Here is a 22,239-nt window from a genome sequence, read left to right as displayed (position 1 = left end):
TTGTCTGGAAAACCAATGTATTTTCAAAGAAGCACCACAGGGGCCAGTGTTTTCTACCTGAGGAAAGCAGCACTGGATCACAGGAAACAGCTCTTGGAAAAACATGTCTCAAACCTTTCCAAAGGAATTGGTAATTTTGAGACTCTTCTCTCRGAGCTTAAGAGGAAATAGGGCTGGGTCACTGCAATTCAAACCCTTCACCCCTCTGAAACATTTCAAGCTAGACTCATTCAACAGAAGTACACATCTCCCCTATTCAGCACCTCTGCAACTGTTTCAACAGCTGCCAATTTTTTTCCTGGACTTTGCCCCCCAAATTATGCCTGTCTGTCATGAATCTCCAGTGGTCTACAGAGAACAAAAGATCCACTCTGTATAACCATCACGTGACTATGCCTCTGATTTGCAAAAATGCTGATTGCATCTCCTATCTGAGGACTACAGCATTTCATGGTTTAGTTACACACCTTGATTATCATTCTCCTTTTCATCATCTTCCTCATCTTCATCCTCCTGAATTTGTTCAAATTTGCTCTTATCTTCCACCAGGGTTATAACTTCATCAGTATCTTCCAAAGCCAGGTATTTGATTGGCACACCCTAAACAATGCAGAATAAATCAGTGGCAACTCACCAACACCCTGTGTCTATTCTATCTGCAAACCCCACTCAAGGCTGATGTGGAGATCAGTTTAAGGCTGCCTACCATCACCCAGTTCCTTATTTTKGGGGGTATGTCAGCAAATTTCTAAMGCTGCCAAACATGAAAGATACTGAGGTATGTTTCTATAGCCCAATTTCACCTTCACATGTGGTTATCTCAATCCAAACTGATGTTTCCTTGTCAAGAAGTACTTGAGACTATGCAGGAGTCTGTACCTGTAGCTGGGGWGGTGGAAGCAAACACCTGTTCTACCTCCCAACACCTTAACACAAACCTGCCCCGGGAGGAAAAGCCCAGAGGCCAAACCATGAAAGACAGAGCTGAGGTACAGGTATACAGTCCAGGTCAGCTGCCTCCCTCTGGCCAAGGGATGAGGCAGACACCAAGGGCAGGAACATCTTAAAATATTGTAACAGGATTCTCCAGAAGCACAATCTTACACTAGGTCAGAGCATCCTGGGAATTTGGAACAAAATCCTTTATCTCAACAAAAAAGCTCGACAAAGAAGAGTGGTCCCAAGCGTAATGGACTGCCAACCCATGGAAAGAAAGGAACAAAATGTATTTCTCATAAATGAGACCTTGTCAGCTTAAAACCAGTTCTGGCACTGTCTCAACAAAAGGCACTTCAGAGAAAATGAATTTTATAATGAACCGAGAAAGAAATGCAAATTATTGGCATCTCCCGTTGGCTCTAAGAGGAGAAATGCAACACATCTTTCACCACTGTATGGGAAGCCCTTGAGGGGCAAACAGGTTCAGGTCTGATCCTGTATCTCTCTCAATCAGAGGTGTGATAGTTCAAGTCATCTGGGGCAACATGTGTTCCCTGGCATTTGCCAGKGCTGAATTCCATCCTGCCTCACAAGCTAGGTCAGGTCCCTCCAAAGTTTAGCTCATCTTGATCAAACTTATTTAATTTATGCCCTGCCCTTTTCCCTAGATCACTGCCAAATGCATTCAGTCACATCAGTCCAGTACAGATCTTTGGCTGTTTGCTCTCAACAGGTTGAGATTCATTTCCTCTCCCATCTTTTGAATGTCTTTCCTAAATCCTTAGAAGAACTTTGCCAAGGGCCTTCTAAAGTCCAAATCCTTGGGGAATTTGGACTTAGATGCAGATTTTACGTAGTTCACAACCTTGCGCTGCCTCATTGTGCAATAGGAGATGCCACCCTACATTTAGAATCCAAAATAAGCACTTCCTTYCTTCTGTCTCCTAAAAGCAAGCACAATTCTCTGCAGTACCAGTCTCAGGCAGTTCCAAATACACATGTGCTGCTAAGGAAATACACTTCACCTTGAAATTCTGGGAAAGCTGTTAATTAACCATAGAGGAGAGCAATACCCCAAATAGCTCACCTCAAGAGCACCGTGCCCAGATAGAGAAACAATAAGCCTTGTACAGTAAAGAAATTCAGCATCTAACCTCATCTGGTGTCTTCAGAGCGATGTTGGACCGGAGCAGGACGTTCGAATCCACAACATCCCTTCCAAAATACAAAATGATTGTCAGATAGTGCGACCTGTAAGGCTACCCATTCTGTTTGGCCTGCCTCACTGGCAAGTATGCCTCTCCCAGTAGTACTGCATCCTCACAGAGTCATGCTTCTGGSTCCCAGAAGACCTGCAGGAACCCAGCTCACCTGAATCAATGTCAATAGTGGAAAAATAGGTTCCAAATGACCTTCTGGTAAGACTGATGCAATGCACTCTGCATAATAGGCATATTTCACAAAGAGTTTGGATTCCCATTCAGTGATCTAGGTCTTTGCCAACACACTGRTAGCTGCATCCCAATGCAGCTATTCTGCTAGTAAATTTTAGCTCATGAGTAAATGGAGGCAAGTGTCTCCATACAAGGAGACAGTGTGAAGGCAGAAAGCTGGAACAAGAGCACCCACAYCCATCCTTCCTCTGTCTCCTCCAATTTGCACTGCAGCCAGTAGCACAGACATGGAGTGAACATGCCACCTCAAGGTCCCAATCTACAGCTGCACTGTCATCCTCCAACCCTTAAAAAGCAGGAGGGGCTCACCAAGCACAGGAATGTGAGTTCTCAACTCATCAGAAGCTGCCAACTGTTCAGGATCCAGATCAAACTTCACCCACTCAGAGCAGAGTGTAAACTCTCAGTGGGTGTTAGCCTGGCTCTGCTCACTATGCTCAGCTCTATGCCTGCTCTTGCACTCTTGTTTGTGTGGTGAGGCCATTTCTCTGTCAAGTGGAGCAGAAAAAATTAATGGTGGAAAAAAAAACCCTCTCCAGAACACCAAATTTACTGCAAAATGCATGGAAACTGCAGAGCCTTTATCCCTGCTATCACTTACACACGCCTCTCAGGATAAGACCTGCTCCACATACGAGCCCACGCTAAGTGGCAGCACAGAATCCCACTGCAGCCATAGAGCCCAAGTGTCCAAGTTGCACCTCAGCACGGCACGGAGGTTTCTTACCTACACAGCCTGGCTCTGTTCTGGCAGAGTGCTGCGACAAGCCAGTCACACATCAGATGACTCAAAAGCCCATGCAACCTTTCCTACAAGGGCTGCATATCCCTTGTAGCATGTCACTATGGGAATATTTGCAAACACAAATCAGCTCTTCCTAAGCAGCATACAGAGGCTCTGAGTTCAAGTTACGGGCAGGCCAGGACCAAGATGGGCTGCAGAGAGCACACAGGTCATGATCTGGTGTATGCAGGCTCACTTCTGAGCACATGGAACAGAGATGAATAACCAACAGTCAACCACAGAGGAAACCAATAGCTCTCCCCAGCACAACTTCCTTATGGTCAGCCACAAGTGTGTCTCTTTTCCTCACAGGGTAGGACCAGCATGCTGYACAACTCAGAGAAACATCCCTGATTGAAGAGATACTGCTCAGTGAGCAGAGATCCCAGTTCTACCCCAGCACCCATGCACATCAGCACCAACAGTCCACATCTTTTACTGCATTTCTCTCTGTCATTCATTTGAAAGCAAAACACAAAATATTGGTTTGTGCTTTTGAGGCTTCATTCCTGAAGTATCTCTTAGTCTGACTATTTTTCCACTTCTAATATAGCAAGAGACTCAAACATTTCAATAGGCCCAGCCAGAGGCTGAAAYCCAACTAATCCAATTCTGCAGAAGTCCTCAAATGTGACATGCTCTCATACACAATAATCTAGTTTTACTACTGCTTGCACAGATCTTAGTAAGCTCACTGACTATGAATCCACTATCCTGGCACTAGCTGTAAGTAATAAAGCTCAGAAACATCATAGAAAGCAAGGAGAGTCCCCTAAACACCTGAGATTAAATACCTGGACAAAAGAGCAACTCCTGCTTTCCCCAACAGCTGCCAGGCCACTAACTCTGCTGTTCTCCTATCTGCTTCATAGGTCTCTTTCTGGCTGAGGATGAACACAAGTGGCAGCCCAAGCTGTAAGTGCACAGTGGAAACCTTCTCTGGATCCTCAGCAACTTCTGTCTGGAAAAGAGACATTGTTACACTGCAACACATCTCCACAGGCTTGAACACGCCTCAGCTTGCTTCCATTCTGAGAATTTATTATCTCTGAGGCTTGTCAAACACAGCTGAAATCAATTGACAGACTCAAAAGCAATTGGCAGGGGAGGCACAGAGAGACAGTGAAGACTTATTTCCTACAAAATCAAACACCAGATTGCCATCATTTTAACAAGCTGATAAAAGCTGAGATTAAAAGAAAAGAACAACTTCCCCACTGAAACTTTGAAGCTAGGTCAGGATTTTCACAGTCTGCAGTTTCTAATGCCAGGAGGTAACTTATAGTCTTATCTCTTGCCCAGCCCAAGCCATTTTGCATTCCCCAGTTGAACAAATAACATCTTTAACAAATAGCCATCAATCCTTATTCCAAAACTTCCATTGAAGCAGAACACATGCAGCTCTGGTTAAACTGTTCCAATTTTTCATGACCCTCCCCGGGCTTTGTTATGCTTATTTTTTCTGGCCTAGCAAAGATTATATTATTTCTTAAGATAATCTGGCATCCTTTCCCTGAGGTAGTTTGAAAACCCTGCCTGTAAGATACAAGAGCTGGCATCCTTTCCCTTCTTGTCTCTGACATGTTGCTTCATGACAGCATGGAGCTGCTTAAGGAAACACTTAAGTTGAAGGATGCACTTCCCAGCTCATTTTTTCCCTACTTCCTGCTGGACAGAGCTGTCATCAGTGGGAACAGGAGGTCTGTTAAAGTTCACTGCTCTGTGGGAAGAGACAGCAGGAGTCTTCTGTCCCATGTGCTCCGCCAAGGCAGGAATCACTGCTATCTGTCTCCTGCAAGTGATCAGCCTCCTGTGGAAAGCCCACAAGTCCCAGCAAAGTCAAAGGGGCACCTCCACACCATTGGGAACGATGCCCTTTCCCACTCATAATGCCTACAGACAGGTACAGGAGCATACCTTCATGCTGGGCCTCTCTGGAGAGGCAGTCCGAGCAAGCTCAGCAACGTAATGAAGTGTCACTCGTACCCAGTCTCAGGCCTGTTCTTTGTCTGGACCCAGCCTGGGAGCTTTACCATTAACTTTATGGGGAAGGGCAGATTCTCACCCTTAGCTTGCCCTCTGCTCACACCTCCACCAACTTCACATCTGCCCCAGCTGCCCTCACACTGCAGAACCTGCAGGGACTTCCCTATCATACCACAAGAGGAGCCCCCATAAGCTTGAGGTGTCCGTGAATGTTCAGCATCGTCAGAGCCTGCTTCATGGGCGTCCTCCTGCAGGGCTGCGCCGGGTCCGTGGCCAGCTGACAATGGCAGAAGAACAGCTGGGCAGAAGATACACCAGGCTCATCATTGCTGCAAGACAGAAAAGGAAACAATGCTGAGCTCACTGTGTGTAACGCAACCTCAATCCCACACCAGCTGGCCCAGCTCACCTCAAGCTGGCCACAAGCCAAGTTCTTCTCAGTGGGACCAGCCATGTCACCACAGAAGAGATATTGGCAGGCAGAGAACAGATGAAGCATATGTTTGCTCATGTCTGTTACCTAATTGATGACATCCTACAGGCTGCATAAGGAATAGTTCACCTTTTGGGCAGGGTTGGCAAGGCTGTGCCAAAGGAAGCAGCAACATTTTGTTCCCTGAAGCCAAAGAGATCCTGGTCCTAATGCTATTACTGGTGTCAGCCTGCAGGTCAACGTTGTGAGGTCACATTCTTCTTCCTATGCATCCATTCCGCATCTCTAAAATAGGGATCACTTTCTTTGCAAAGGACTTTCGKCTCTCTCCATGGAAGAGCAGAGTGTTACATAAGCCAAAGCCTGCAGCCCTGGTTGGCAGAAAGCTGCTCATGTTGGTGAAGCTACTAACATTTCACTGGCTAAGAACATGGCCAGCTGGCATCCTCTCTGTTTCAAGGAGCATGAAGCCACATCCTGTCCAAAGGGCAACCGTGCCATCTAGTGGTRGTCACAAACACCATCTTTGATCATGATCCCCAAAGGACAGGATCACACCCAAGGGAACGAACACTTCTGTGATTGCCCTAGTGTTATCTGCATTCAGCCACTGCCTCCCAATATCTTCCAGGTAAGGAAGGGCTGAGACCCTACCTGGACAGGAGAAAGCAGGAGGACTCATGAGCATGACTATGTCCAAAGAGCTAGTGGACACTATCACTGTCCCGCTCAGAAGTGTGAGAGGATGAGGAAACAGCCCCCATGTTTGCTGGGATCTCCTTTCAAGTTTCCTTCTCCAGGTGTGTGAATGGATGGCTTAGCCATGGCCAGGAGGAAGTTGCTGAGGCAGGACCTCCATTGGACAGGTGCAGATAAAAAGGAGAGGGGAGAACTGCAGCTTGTCCTGGAGGAGCTAGAAGAGGAGCTGCAGCTATTACTGCCCAAGTGTGCCAGGGTCTCCTGCCAGTGAAAGGGATACCAGTCAAAGTGTCCCATGACTGTGCCTGCACCCACTGCTCCATGTCCCTGGTGGGCCCTGGAGTTGCCTGGAGTATGAGCTAGCCCCCTAAAACTCCTCATCCTCTCCTGAGAGGTGAAGGTCCTGCCATGTTTCATCCAGGCAGGACATGAGGGTGAGGAAATAAAACAAGCAGGTAAAGATATTGCCATCGTGCCATTTATAGCCAAACCATGCACTGAAAATAACATGTAATAGGCTGCTTGTAACCTGCTTGCCAGAAGCCTGGCCTCTCCTCAATGTCAACCAAAGAAAGGTGAATCCCATCTGTTCTCAACTGTGGAGGTAAAAAAAGTGTCAGAGAGTCAAGTAACCACACAGCGCAAACCTCTGCAGCCATGGCAGGCAAATTCCAGTGGAGACATGAAGACAGAAAAACCTTGTATAAACCCTTTGCTGAAGATGCAACATCCTCTTTTCTCCTCTGACATCCCCACCTTCCTCCCTCCTGGCTTCTGGACTGTGGAAGATAGCAGACAGCCTGGCCATCAGCAGTAAGTCATGTAAAAGGATCTGCCCTTTTAACTCAGCTCCTCCCTTTTCAGAGGGAACAGATGGCCTGCGCTGGCCAGATCCAATGAAGCCATCAGGGGAGAAGTCAAACACTACCTCCAGGAAGCACTGTCTCATGCAGTTGAACTACAGAACTCAGTGCTGCTGGAAGTCATGGAGACCAACAGTAAAAATGGGTTTAAAGGGATCAGACAGTTTCCAGGAGGGTGAGTGCTGGCGTCTATCAACACTATGCCTGCTCTGAGAGTCCTGAACCTCTGACTACCAGAAGCTGGGAGGCTGCACACAACACATGTCCGTTTTCTCATATCCCTTGGTAAGCATCTATGGCCACTGCAAAGGTAAGATACAGAGCTGGATGGCCTTTGCTCTGACCTACTAGTTGTTCGTGTCTTTTTCAGACAGCCAGGGTTGCTCACTAAAGCACAAGGCATATTTTGGGCTGAGCACATTTTAAGACTATAACATCAGTTATATTCACCCCCAAGAAAATCTGTGAGGTACCACCACAGGCCTTTTGATGTATCTGAGCTGCATCACAGAGAAAAGAGAGGATCTGAGAGGAGTGTCACTCCTGAACTGCAGTATCTCCAGTGTGACCTCAGCTATTGCACAGATGGGTTTGTTCACAACTCTCCAGGAAACCCATRGCTGAGAGTTAGTAAGTCAGCCACAGAAGGGAGAAAAAGGGCTCTTCTACTATGAAATCCCATTCAGTGAGCAATCATAGCATAGCTGATCCAGGAACACAAGCACCAGCTGTTTTTGGCAAAGCAAAATAGGGCTGATTGATTGTCAGTCTTTGACATAACAACCTGGTACCACTCCAGGCTGGGGTCTTTTACCTTAGAGACAGAAAATGTACACGCAGGCCCTGATCTTCCTGTCATCCAAGGAATGTCCAGGTGGTTGGAAGGAGATCCCTAAATATCCTTGAGGAACCAAGCTGATCTTTCACTGGAAAATATCTGCTCACAGTGTGTTCAATGATCACCTCTCATCCTGCTCTCTAGTTCAACATGAGGCCACAAGAGAGCTCAATTGTAGAATAGGCCTGACAATATTTAAATGCTCTAAACTCAGGCTCAGAAATCCATTTCCAGCACAAGTGAATTATTTCTCCCATGCAAGTTAGTAAGGATTCCAACACCAGATCTGACCCGAGAATCTAAGAAACCAAGAGCAGAGCAAATGCTGCAGGGAATTTGCTTTACCAGAGAGAGAGTTAGGTGGTGTTTGGACATACCCAGCTTCTTTCATCAATGTGGCCTCAGTTGTCAGAACAAACTGGTGAGTAGTCCCATAGACGAAAGCTGCCTCCATCACAGCTCTGTGCTCTGGAGAGGAAAAAGTAAAGCTAGACTAATTCATACTTTCTCAACCCACTCCAGATCTCATCCTTCACCCTTCACCAGTCGTAAACCTTAAAGCCCAGAAACCTCTCAGTAAAAATACAAAACAGCTTGAGGACAATCCTGGAAGATAACGGAGTCACTGGAGGTGAACCCATTTATTGATCCCAAGTAAACATGAAGATGGTTTAAGTGAATGTATTTTACTGCATAACCAGAGATTTGCTAATGGGTTTATTCATTAAGACAGCAAACTACTGGCTTGCTTTTCTTCTCAAAAACATTTCCGAATGTTTGTGAGCTCCCAGCAAAATAGCTCTGGTGAAACTGATCCCTTTTGAAACACAGAGAGACAAATAGAGGTGGAGAACTCCCATCTGAGTGGCCCTTTTACATTCCTTCAGTCCTTCACTTGAAGGAAGGTGGAAGCTCCCTTCCACTTTAGTAAAGAAAGCTCTGGAAAGGGAGTAAAGCGAAAAAGCTGAGTGCTATTACCTGCTGTCCCAGTAGCTGGTACATATGCAAATACCATGTTTGACCTCCCTTTCAGCAAGTTTTCTATATTCTGAAGATCTACCAGTGTTTCAACATATTTAACTTCATTAAAGAGCAGGGCACTGAGAAGAGAGAAAAAAAATCATTAATAGCTATTTCCTTTTAAGAGGATTTGCAGTCACACAACCATGATGGGTAAAACAGAAGGCAAAACTACAGCTTCTCACTGGCAGATTCACAGCCAGACACAGCTGCCCAGATGTGTGCTGGTGATTCATCTCAAGGGCATAGATTTAACAGGGTCAAACCATACTGAGAAGAGAGGCAGCCTTCTACTTGGCTGAAAACAGCCTCTGAAATATGTGGAGTTTGCATTTAAGCAAAACTTTCTATCAACAACTAAAAACAGAAAGTAAACTATTTCATAGAGATGAATTTGGTCTGTACTTACAACAGAACATTAGCAACGATGGAGTTCACATCAAACAAAGCATCAGTAGGGAATTCTCTGATGAGAATGTTACCTCTGGGTAAGGAAGAAAGAAAATCAAAGAAACCATGAAAGACTAGTTACACACACTAAATTCATTTTAGCTGTGCTGAGCACCTCCTAGTATCTACTGTAGGTACAGCTGGAAAGAAAGTGTCAGGACCGAAGGTGGGGAGTTACTAGAGCTAATAGGGTCTCGTTACTAGCAATTGACTTCCTCTTCCGTCCAGGCAATACTGTTGGCAAGACACAGCAGCATCACCTCTGTCACTGCCATTTCATTCAGCGTCTGGGGACTGCTGATGAGAAGCCTAGCACAGACTGTGATGTTACAGAAGAGCTTTATGTATGAAACATCACTCTCTGGTCTCTCACCAGGAGAGGAAATGTTTTTGTGGATAATATATAAAAGTCAATGAGAATTGAGCACCTTAGTTTTGAAAATCTCTCCACCTGACACATGGAGAATCTTCCATCGGACAATCCATGGAGAGACCAAGAGCTACTCCTCTATCCAGGGTAAATGAGCTAACCAAATCAGCAGGAAGAGCACAAAAGAGTGATTCTTTCCAAGACAGATCCAAAACCTAGTGGACTGAATGTAATCCTGGGTGACCTGGTGATGGGAGCCAGCATGCACAGAAGAACACTGACTGAGGATTCTCTCAAAGTTTCACGAGGCAGAACTATGTTTCATGGTTTCATAGTTTCCATAAAATTGCATTTTTTCTCAATTTCCCCACCCCAAGAATTTAATTAAAATTTATCATTTTGGATGAGGGTAAGGATCCACTGTCATGCCTTCCAAAAGTTTTGATTCAAGTATCCCATGTCCTTGTTTTCCTTCATCCATGCCCTCACTGGACCGCATCTTCTGTGATGCACCAAATTCTCTTCTCTGGCCAGACCTTCACAGTGCATCATGGTAAATGCTGCCCAATTTCCCTTGTCCTCCTCTTTCCCCTATTACTACCCTTCCATCAGATCATTTTGCCCATTTTTTGTAACTACATCTCTGAGTTAAAAAGTAACAAAACTGTTAGATTATGCTCAAGTTCACAATATAAGTGATTGTGATCGTTTCACATAAACATTTGCACTTGTCCAAAATAATGTCCAACAGTTACATCTATCAAGGTCCAACATTCATATTATTCAAGATCATTCAAGATCAACCTGTACTGTTCTAGTTCCCACTGGCCCAGATTCCTGTCTGACAGTATTCAAAWGGAGATGTCCAAGGAAGAACAGAAGACAGGGCAAGCAATAGAGTAGTATTTCCCCAGGATTCTCTCCAAGTTTCCAGCAATTTGTAGCCTTCTGAACTAGAGGTGCTGCTGTTTACAGCACTTGATAAATATTTATTTCATGAACTTGCTCATTTGCTTTTTGAAGCTGTGTAAATTGTTTGTATCCATAGTCTCCTGTGACAGGAATGCCATAGATTAACTACACTGTGTGAAGAACTCTCTCATTTTGATAATTTACACTTGCCCTCTGCTAGCTTCATTTGATATCCCTCAGATCCTGTGTTGGAAGGGACAGCTAAATCCAGGTAGAGGCAGGAACYTTGCCTCTAACCCTGACTGATCCTTCCAGGATAGTTTATATAGACCTGGAACAAGGGCTGTCTTTCTAACATTACTCCAGAGTCCCCAGGCCACATCTGCAGCTGCTGCACATGCGCAGAGCTCCTCTGGGACCAAAAGAACTGCAAAAAATTTTATCTGAGGCTCTGGTATGGTGTGTTTTCCGAGGAACCCCAAGCACAAGCACTGCCAAGGCAAGACTTTTAGTCTCTATCCCTGCTTTGCGCAGGTTAAATGTGAGCTGAAAGGCAGAGGTTCTGAAGCCATGTATGAGTTTCATTTCATCTCCACCATGAACAGAGCCATGCAGAGTGAGGTGACCAGAGAGGAGCTGATGTTGGAGGCTACAGTAAGAGAAATATCTTCCACAGCTCATCAGCAGTGTCAGCCTCTCTTCCGCTCCGACCTGCAGCATGAACACACAAGGGAAATGCCACAGCCCAGAGTTGCTAAAAGGAAATACAGGGCAGGACGAGAGGTTTCAGAATGAAGACAAAGCATACGCTCTATGTGTACTGAACCTTATAAGGGACTTTTCACTAAACTCTTTATATCACTGCTGTCCTCATGGCTCCTTTATTCCTATGCAGACATCTCTGCTTGCTGACAGCATTTCCTTCAAACCTTTGCACTTGAAAATCACAGCATGGCACCCAGAAAGCCCACCTTACCTGAACAGGTAGGCTTTCCTTAATGCATTTTCTTTCCAACAGTATCTTGAGACATCTTCTTTGGGACAGTTAACCTAGACATTGAAAGCATGTAGTTGGACATTCAGCTCCACAAATGACTACAAACATACAGCACCAAAGCTCTCCCCCATTCAGAAGTATAAATATAGCCTTTCAAAACCTGCTGGAAGAAAAAATATGATCATATAATATGGAGAAGGGAGGTCAGTGCTGAGGGCTGGAGCTTGTCATTTCTCCAGCTCAGCCTGCCTTGATTAGCGTCAAGTAGGAGCAAGAGACCTTATGAACTGCCCAGTATTTTCAAAGTGATAAATCACAATTTGCTTATCAAACATAGTCTGTGTCTGGAAGAAATGCAATATGTGTATATATAAACACCTCTTATAAAATCCAATTACTTTTGCCTGAATTTGCAATTCTGTCACCTAAATCTGCATAAAATTTCAGCTAAAAAAATGTGTTTTAAATATTTCATTGTATTGTTAATAAGTGAACTGACACCATCTAGCATACTTCATGGCTTGAGCTTCTTCCTTCTCAGTGCACAATGCTGCATGCAAATCCCATGCTCTGAGTGAGACCAGCAGGCTGRTGCCCTTCTGGGCAGTGCACTGGAGATGATATTCACCCTTGTACCCTGCTAACAGGTACACAGCATTAGCCATGCAACAGCACACACCAGATGCAGTCACTTGGGAAGTCACGAGCTGATCAGTCAGCTGAGCCTGGCACATGGGATTTCCCATGAAAAAGGCCAATTTGCAGAAACAATGTGAATAGCTAAATGCCCCCTAAACCCATGACTGCAAATCAACATTTTACAGTTTTGTACTTGAAGACCCTGTGGTCACCCATGCACCAGACTCCTGGGTGAAGCCACAATTCCAACCATGCCCTAGGAGGCTTGTTAGGAAAAGGATGCCCACTGGTTTTGCTGGGTTTATCTACTAAGACTGAACTAGGAGGCCAGGAGCAGCTCAGGGCTGCCTGACTCACAGTACAGCCAGGCTTCTTCTCTGCTCTCTAACAATTTTTGGAGCTTGTGCAATGTTAAGCCTTCCCTGGACACAGGAACCTGTTCCTCTCCCAAAGGCTGAAGGTGTGACACACCCCACAAAGAGCAGGTGTAATGCTTTTATTTCATAGCAGTGTGGTATGGTTACCGCAGGCACAGCAAGGATTAAAATGCTAGCACCTACTTTCTTGTGGGATCCCACTGCTGTTGGTTCCCAAGGTCAGCAGAGACATACGTTGCCCACCCTGTAACCAGCTCTGCAGAGATAACCTGTACAAATAGCCTGTCCCACTCCTTCTCCCCATTTACCTTTACCACTGAAATCCCATAGTCCTGAAGAGCCTCGACCGAGTTCTCAATCTGTTCCAGGAACGGCTGGGCACTGGGAGAAACTGAAACAYCAAAAATAGCTGGTTTCAATATCTTCCCCTTATACATGAGGCAGAAGGAGAGCTTTCCTCTCTGGGCCAGGCCCTGCTAGTTTTGCTGGGAGTAACTCACTCACAGTCCGTGCCCGTATTTGCCTGAGCTACCTCTGATGAGGGAGAACATGGGGACTCATGGAGATACCCCTTCTGGACAATCCCAGAATCCACACGGATTTCCCTCCTCCCCTTCACCAATGCCACTGTGACATCCCTAGATGCCAGGGAATCTTAGATTAGGCCCCCAAATGGCRAGATATCCATCACTTAGTGGTAGAGCACCCACTGTAAAGCAGTTTGACTTCCAGCTGAGCTTGACTTGCTCTTTCAAATCATTCTGRGTTTAAAATTCTTAGGAATTGCCTCTTCGTTGTTCCACTTATGCTCACACACACYCTCACATGAGCCTTTCCTAAAAATCCAGGCTGATGTTAAATACATACCATTGTGGCTGAAATAAGCCAGGGATGCCCTGCCAGCTTGCAAGCTACTGAAATACTCCTGGGGGCCCAGCTCCTGCAGCAGCTTTGCATTTCCCAGCGTYGGCAGGGAAGAAGCATAGAAGAGAAGGAAAAAGAAGGAACAAATCCATCTGTCCATTTGGGCTGACATGGTTGTATCAGTCACAGGCATGGAAAAGCCACAGCTGGAGAAAAAACACACGCATATATATGTATATGAACATATATGAGTGCCTTCTGTTTAGGTAGCTGTAGCATAACTGTAATTTCCAGATGTGATAGTTACACAAACATCCTGAGGGCATCATGAACTAGTTATTAGAACAGCAGGTGATTCACACAACTGTAAAGATGACAGCAAATGCTGTTGCCTTTCCTCTGAGCTATATCTGCAAATACACAGACCAGACCCTCRGTGCTTTCAGTTTAGGGATGTTTTTCTTTCTTTCTTTCTCTCTTTTTATTTTCTTTTTTTTTTAAGATAGTCAAACAGAAATTACACATCAGGCAGAAAACAATACTATATCATATAGTATCATACAAAAAAAAACTCCTCCCAAACTCTTTGAATTGTCATTAAAAACTTTGAGGATGCAAGTAGTGTTGTACATGCCACTGAATAAGTTGTTCACAAAGGAAAGGATCACACCATTCACTCTAGACTGCAATACATGWTGTAGGCAGGTTTAAGAATCCTCCCCACGAGAGTCTGCCCAACCCTTGGCAGTTCAAGGTTTCAGTTAGATCAAACAGGAGAGAGGTTTGTAAGAACTCCTTGAGCCTGCAATGTCTTGCTCTGTCTAAGCTTCATGTTACTGGTTGACGTTGGTGCCACAGGAGCAAAATCAGTGACACATACCTGGCTGCAGGACGGGCCTAGCAGCTTCCCTCCTGCTCCAGGACTCCATGTGGAGCTGGCTGGGAGAGAAGCCAAGGCACCGAGCTGGAAGTGCGTGAGATGCTTCAGAGAACAGGACAAAGACCAAGAGTGCAAGACTGCTACAAGAGTTCACCAGCTACCCTCCCACAGGTGCTTTGCCACAGCTGTTTAACTCCTCCTGCTTACATAAAAGGGATAAGACAAGCTTCATGTGGACAATTAGCTCTGAGTAAGAGAACCATAGGACAAGAAAACGTCCTCCCTACCTCATTCCCCTGTTTAATACCAGGTTCCTTTACAGCCTGCTATTCAGGTGTCAGTCTTTGCTGGGCTAATGCAAGGCTAGCTCCTGGTCAACAAACGAAACAAAGCTGGAATTCAAGCCATGGAGAAGTTGTTTGCTTTGCATCATGAGCTGCAGCTGTTTTCTTTAACAAATGCCCCTGTGTACATGAACTGTCATTCCCTCTAGCACTGCATCAGATGCTGCCAGCTCATCATCACTGCTTATGATGAGCCCAAACTCAAATACTCAAAACGAAGTCCCTCTGCCTTGCTCTAGGACAGAGAATCAAAGGCATGCTCACCCAGTAAGGACTCCCTCTCTTTCGCTCGGGTAGATGTTTGGTTAGGCCTGAACAGCACAAAGGAACAGAGATGGAGCTGGGAAAGGGAAGAAATCTTTTATTCACATCTGAAAGGTTATGATTCTCTCTTCTCCCAGTTTGGGAAGTGCCAGGCATTTCTATCCATTTGCCCTCCCATCTGTTCATCTGGCTTATAGAGGGGACAGAGATTAGGGTGGGAAGGTGGGTTATTAAATGACAAACTTGGCTACATTGGGATGGAAAAATAAACTCATCCCTGGCATGTGGGAATGAGTCTGGGTCAGATAAGACAGCCTATCCTCTCACATCCCCATGCTTTTTTAGCCCTTCACATACAATCGTGTGCCCATCCCTTCCCAGTTCCTTTTTGTGTCCTCTCACCTCCGTATTCATCCCTCCTGCCCAGAGAGGCTTCCCTCTGTGCCACATCCATCTATTGACCCCTCTCCCGACCCTCTTTCTAGAGTCTCTACTGAATTTCCCATACTCCAGGCATCCAATCCTCTCCAGCCCCAGTTTCTGGCTCCCTGTAGCAATGATGCAAATCCTAGGGGATGCCACAGTGCCAGAACTGTGTGTGAGATTTACCATCCACATTCAGGAGTAACTGGGAGCACCTGGAATTGGAGATTTATTTTTTTAAATCCTGTGTGAGTCAGGCCCGGTGAACACGTTCAAGCTCTTAGCCATTGAAAACACCTCTCCAATCGCTGTTCACCGAAGAAAAATTTGTTGTCAGTCTGTTGACCTATTCCTTCACCTTTAGTACTGCAACAGGATCTAAACGCTCTAGTAAGGGTCAGTGATTATATCACCTTTGCTTGTATCCTGTCATCCCATCATCATCCTCTTCCCTTCTCCTGTTTTGCCCCAAATATCACATGTTGAGGCTACTGAGTGCACCTCTTCTTAAACTACAGCAAAATAGGACCTGTTCCCGCTCTAGAGGCAAAGACAGGACTCACACAGCAGCCAATCCACAACTTCCACAGCTTCAGCACACAGCAGCTGAGATGGAAAATATGGGGAGGGTGAGGTGAGACCTCATCACTTCTGGGAATCAGTCGCTTCCACTGGCTAGCTCTGCTTTTCCACCAACACTTAGTAAAACACTAAATATCTTCCCTCGTTATATATTAATGTTTTATCTCCCTTCAGATGGGAACACAAGGACTCGGATAAACAGATGAGCTACTCTGTTTCCTTCCTCTTTGGAGAGTGCAAGCAAAGCCTTTGAAAATTTTGACTTTACTGTCCATTTAAATTCAATCTGTACCAAAAGGGCTGTCAGCTCTCTCCTCTCACTGTATCATCCAGTAAGTGCATCCTAGTTCAGATTAAAAACTAGGGCCTTATCCTACATTTGTCATCATCTATTATATAGTATGAGAAGGGAAGGTCAAGGGGAAGGAAGATAGGAGATGTCAAGGGAGATGCTGCTCCTAAAGCAATGACCAGGACACAAGTGCAAGAAAGATGCTGGTGGCTCATTGAGGGTACTGGCTGTGCTGTGCTAGGCCCACTTCAGACCTGTAGGCTTAAGGGCTTCCCAGCAAGTCTGGGGATTTGAACATTCCTCTGCAGTCAAGACGAAGCCTRATTTTACCCAGCTGTAAAGCAGGATCAATGTCCCAACAACATCACAGAATTAAGAGCAGTCTTTAAAGCATTCAAAGCTTGGTGATGGAGCACTGAAATTGTTCATCTGGGGATGGGGGGAATCACCARGATTTTAAGAACAGGCTGGACAAACCTGTCATTTAAGATACTTAGACAGAGCTGGTTGAGCGTGGGTGCAAGGGAGAAACCTCTGAGAGCCCCTCCAGCCCCATTATCCCCTGTACTTCCTGTCTGGCAGTGTCAAAGCTCACATCAGGTTCAGAGTGTCGCAGTGTGCCCCACCAGAGACACTCTGCTAGAACTGTGTAGTGACTGGGTACCGAAGTAGTCCCATACACAATGACAGCTCCACGTGGATGTTTAACATTGCCATCATTACCCAGCTTTCCAGACTCAGTCTTTGCAAGAATATTTGGCTTTTAGGCCATAGCCTGTGTTACCTCTCTTCCATCAATGGAAAATTAACACCATGGGGTTGGAAATAGCTAGAATTCTGTACTGCAGCCACTTGTAGGATTACCAGGCATGCCTGAGAACCAGCTTCCTTGTGCAAGAGTGACTCCCAGGCAAAGGATCTCCCCAAGAGCTCAAGAGCATCCAGGGAAGAGGCTGTGGGTAAAACTTCTTCATACTCTAGCAGATCTCTGCWGATAGAAAAGTACCTTCGCTGCCATAGGCAACTGGCACAAATTACAGCCATACTCTGGCAGCTTTCACTCAGGGAAGGGCTCTGTCACACTGCTGGGAAGCACTTAAGCCCGCAGGCCATGGGGCACCCTAGCACAGCATAGCCAAGATGCAAAACCCGGCTCATGTTTTCACTCTCATTCCTTCCACAAAGAGACAGGTGAAGTGGTAAAAACATCTGTAGATGACTTGGAATGAATCCAAATACAACAGAGACACAGCATAAAATTTTGTGTTGGCATAAATTGCCTGTGTCACATCAATTTTGCTTGRGAATCCCACTGCCAGTGAGCAGTGAAGGCCAACTGCTCCACTAGGGGTGATGAGTTGGAAGCATAGTAATAACATTGGCACAAGCAGTGGTCTCACTGATAAAGAGCTGGGATGCAGAGCAGCATGTCTGTGTCAGGATCAGGGCCACAGACAACAGTCAGGCAACCGAGAAACCAGCAAGTCCATAGTGATGAGGCAGGTCCTAGGTCAAACCAGGAAGCCAAGCCTGTGAGCCTGGGTCAGGGTCAGAATTGCAGAGGTAGAGCATCAGCACAGACACAGCTGCTGCACAGCTGCAATGTAGCACAGGCAGCAGCCAATGGTAAAGTCTCAGCTTAAAAGCAGTTCCAAAGGGAAAGAAGAGACAATCCACCGCTTCTAGCTTTCTTCACAACAACTCTTACCCGGGAAGGAGCTGACGTTTGAATCAGCCAGCTAAATCCTCTAACTTAACCAAATTAACTCCTAGAAGTGAATGTGCTTTAGGCCCTGCCACCTACAGCAATAACCACGCGCTGAGATCCCCTCAGTCACCTCCATTCCAGAGACCCTCCTGTCAGGTCCTAGCTACCCCACAGAAGCCCCAGTTCCTACCACCCTCCACAAGCAGGTCTAGATCCACATCCTTATGTTTGGTGGGTTTCCCTGAGTCATCCTCACCTCCTCTGTAGAGACTCTTAAGCAGAAGTCTTCCTCTAACTCTTCTTTCATTCCTGGCTGCCAGTATTTATTACTGAGGAAGCTGTAGCTTGTTTCATTCCAAGGAGGGTGATGAGAAGTATTTTTTTTTTTAAGATTCACAAGAGAAGGGAGAACCAACGCCAGACCAGAATCATGGTCTGCGCAGCCACATAGGAACTGTCTCCCTCACCCACTGGCCTCCCTGAACCCAGCCCAACCTGGGTTAAGAAGAATGAGAGCTTCTGCTGGAGAAACACCACCAGCCTGGACTCAAACACTGCCAGAGCAGAAAATCTACCACATTGTCCAGTAAAGTATTTTTCTCCCAGAGATTAATTACTCTCTTGCAAAAAGAATACACTTTATTTATGATCTGAATATGTTGCACTCCTGCTTCCCCCTCATTTTATTTCATTATAGGTATCTTTCAGACTGCAGAGCCCTCAGCAAATTTTTACTCCCTAGTAGACAATCCTAAACCATCAYAGAGTCACCTCAGCCTTTCCTGTGATGATCAATACAGACTCACTCTGCGAATGGTTTATTATTAAGCTTTTTTTTTTAAATCACTTCACTTGCCTGCCTTCCATGTCCTTTTGGCACCAGCTAACCCGTGCTCTGCCCTCCAAAGTTGACTGGCAGAGGGATCACACGACAACCCTCAAATCCGCTCAGGACTGACTCAACTCAGTTACCTACAGAAGGCTAAATGGGCCTGAAGCACTCTCTCTGGTGTGGCTGGATCCCCCAGAACACACATGCCTGCTGCTGCAGGCAAGGGTAAATTGCAAGCACGAGCATCCCATTGACTAGCCAGTCCCACAGCTCTTCTGAGAGCTACTGCAGGCTTATCAACAACCTTCCTGCAGGTTTATCCACAACCTTTCTGTACTGTACACAGGTTTCTTCTAGCAGCTGCAGAAAATGTCTATGAAAACCTCTCAGATCCAACCTTCTGTTCACCAGATCACACATGAATCCCTCTAGCCACACATGACTACCTGACTAGCAAGCCTTTCCCAGGATCCCAGCTTTGCAAACTGGTTCCCAGCTCAGCAAACATGGGGTCTTTATGCAGAGATGTCTGACTTCAGATTTGCCATCATTACATGTACCAAACTTGTTTGCAGTCACTTTGGCTGGACATGGAGACTGTCACTACCAGTGTATTCTCTGCAAACTCATTTTCTCCTAAGGATATGATAGAGTGATTCTTCAGGACCACAGAAACCATCCTTGGGATCTCATTAAAGCTCATCTGAGTGGACAACACTGATTCTCCACTGACAATCCACTGATTATCTAGAACTGTCAGCCTGCTGCCACTTCACTGATTGGGGGTTAGGTTTGTCTTGTGACCTCTGAGTTTTTAATCCAACAAAAGATCATGCAACTCCAAGTCATATGCCTGACAGCCATCAATGTGTATCACAGCAACACTTTTATCATGGAATATTTAAGACCTTTTTTTTCCTGGGTGAGGTTATGTGTTAGTTTTACAGAATCCATTGTCTTATAATCTAAGCTGACCAGCAACAACGTTATTGCCTTCCTCACTGAATATTACATTATTTTGCATAGATTTCATCACAGGCTCCCCTTTCCTGATAATCTTTGAAAGAATGGCCAGGACCAGCTTTCTCCTAATCAACTGACAAATCTTATTAATTCACTGAACAGTTTGGCTTGAACAGAGAGCTCATCGGTCAGCTTTTTTCAAAACTTCTGGATTCAAGTTCTCTGAACCTGCTGTTTTCAATAAAATCAAAAAGTGGCTGTTTGCCAGTCTCCTGAGTTGTTACAAGGCTGAGCTGGTCACACTCACTCACAACCATGGGACCGAAATATGTACYGATCATTTCCACCCACCTCTTCCCCCCAGTAACCTGTGGGGAAGACACATGTTACAGCCTGTGACTGGAAGAAGTCACGTTATCTTCCCTCCCCTGCCCTGCCAGCCCCATTTAGAATGGTGCTCCCTCATCAGGTACTGTTACAGCTTTGATCCTACAATCACAAGATGCTTATACCTACACTGAGTATACTGAAAAGCTTCCCAGTCACACTGCCCATGCTGGGAACCCAGAACATACCCCTTATACTGCTTCTAGAGAAAACCTAGTCAGTGCAGCAGTATTTATCCAGCATTTATCCACAAACACTGCTCCAATCCAGAAAACTGACAGGTCTTTTGTGCACAGACAGATAAACTTTTTACTAATAGCATTTTAAGGATGCTGCAGACTGCTATGTAACCAGTCTGCTGCACAAATCAGCGCCAGGACAGCTCATGTGACTGGAGGCACATCTGGCACACTAAGTCATATGATAAGAGCTCCTCTCCGCCCCAGTAACACTTCCCCCAGTGTTTCCCAGAGCCACTGCCTCTTCCTCAGTCTGTGAACCCACACACCAGACACGTCTGGCTTTCTGATCCCACATCAGGCAGGCAGGAGCCCTGGGGTGGGAGAAAGGCCCTGCTGTGTGCGTGTGAGATACAGGCCTGGAATAAGTAGATGAGGGTACCCATGGGCCAGGCTGTCATGGGCTATGGAGGCTGCATCTTCTGGCACAGGGAACCTTTTGTCTTCTCAGAATCATCGGCAAGGATGGAAATAACATTTACAACAAACTAAATCCTGGCCTGTTATCCAGCGTGCTATGTCTCCCTGCACTTTTCTGTGTGATACTCCCACGTTCCCCCTTCACAGTGGCCTTGCACTCTGTCCTGCTGGGGACACTGTAAAGTCAGCCACTTCTGTGCAGTTTTTGCTTTCACTTTCTCTTTCAGGTCCTACTTCCCTGGTACCCAGTAGCACCACAAAGCACCACACAACCTTGCAGAGTCCAGCAGCCACTTCTGTGTGAGGGGAAGGAAGACACACTCCAGCCCTGCCATGCCACCCACAACAGAAGAGGAGCATTTCAATGCCAGTGCATAGCTGACAGCCAACAACATCACCCACTGGTGTTCCCCAGTTGTCCTTTGCCTCCGTCTAGTCTGTCCCTAAGGCCCATCCTTCTGGAGACCCTGGAAAGCAGCGAGCTTTAAGGATAATATTACTGGGCAGCCTCTTATACAGCTTAGGATGTGTCACATACCTGGATCTCTGAGTGCTGGCTCCAGTGGTGGGATGAAGTGCTCCTCTCTTGTCCCTCCTCCAAAGCTGCTGGCAGTGTCTCACCTGTTAAGGTCTCCTGCAGGCCCCCCAGTGGTCTCTCGTGCTCTGTGGCCTGGCTGTATGGCTTGTGAGACAGCCTGGTTCCACACACTGGCAGATCTGTGCCAGTCCAGGCCTTCCAGTGATGGGATCTCCGAGCCTCTAGCCAAGATCTCTGAGCTGCTCTTGTGGCAATGGGGGTCTCTGAACTGCCCGCTTGTTTGCTATGATCTCTGAGCTTTCTCTTCAGCCATGAGGMTCTCTATTGTACAGAAGAGCAGGTCTCCGAGCTACATTGAGATACCCCAACACTGGAGACCCACCTGCAGCTTAGGCACTGTGCTTCCTCGTGCACCCCAACACCTGCAAGAATTTCTCTTCCAGCCCTGTAACAGCAATGACACTTGCCTTTATAGACAGCAGATCCTCCTCTACAGCCGCAGGGATTTCTGAGCTAGACCTACAGCAACAAGGGCCCCTAACTGTGCCCCTATAGCTGGACGGACCCGAGATCTGCCCCTATAGATAGGGAGATGCTAGATCTGCCTCTGTAATGGTGAGGAGCCCCGCCCCTACTGCTGTGGGGACCCCACAAGCGCCCCTACAGCTGCAGGGACCCCTGTGGGGCCGCCCCGGCCCTGCCGCTGTGGGGAGCCCGGGGCCGCCGCTGTAACGGCCGCCGC

General features: G+C 46.3%; 1 protein-coding gene across 2 annotated transcripts in view; it reads right to left on the bottom strand.

The window, feature by feature from the left end:
- TXNDC16 (thioredoxin domain containing 16) overlaps nt 1-22,233 on the bottom strand; it is a 49,541-nt gene extending 27,308 nt beyond the window's left edge. The window contains exons 1-11 of one of the 2 annotated variants that reach the window (XM_085315131.1): nt 21,498-22,233; nt 13,629-13,831; nt 13,070-13,152; nt 11,725-11,798; nt 9,426-9,500; nt 8,975-9,096; nt 8,374-8,464; nt 5,336-5,492; nt 3,972-4,138; nt 2,094-2,154; nt 468-600 (exon numbers count right to left, since the gene is read on the bottom strand). In XM_085315131.1, coding sequence (XP_085171257.1) covers nt 468-600; nt 2,094-2,154; nt 3,972-4,138; nt 5,336-5,492; nt 8,374-8,464; nt 8,975-9,096; nt 9,426-9,500; nt 11,725-11,798; nt 13,070-13,152; nt 13,629-13,818 — 1,153 coding nt within the window. In that variant the 5' untranslated portion in view covers nt 13,819-13,831; nt 21,498-22,233. Of the gene's footprint in view, nt 1-467; nt 601-2,093; nt 2,155-3,971; nt 4,139-5,335; nt 5,493-8,373; nt 8,465-8,974; nt 9,097-9,425; nt 9,501-11,724; nt 11,799-13,069; nt 13,153-13,628; nt 13,832-15,113; nt 15,174-21,497 lie in introns of those variants that run through there. The other variant, XM_085315132.1, reaches the window with a different exon arrangement.
- Between the last annotated feature and the right edge of the window lie 6 nt (nt 22,234-22,239).

Source organism: Rhea americana, unplaced genomic scaffold, assembly GCF_003343005.1.
Source record: "Rhea americana isolate MKP2758 unplaced genomic scaffold, rheAme1 scaffold_42, whole genome shotgun sequence".
Lineage (NCBI taxonomy): Eukaryota > Metazoa > Chordata > Aves > Rheiformes > Rheidae > Rhea > Rhea americana.
This window is presented reverse-complemented; position numbering and strand designations above follow the sequence as displayed.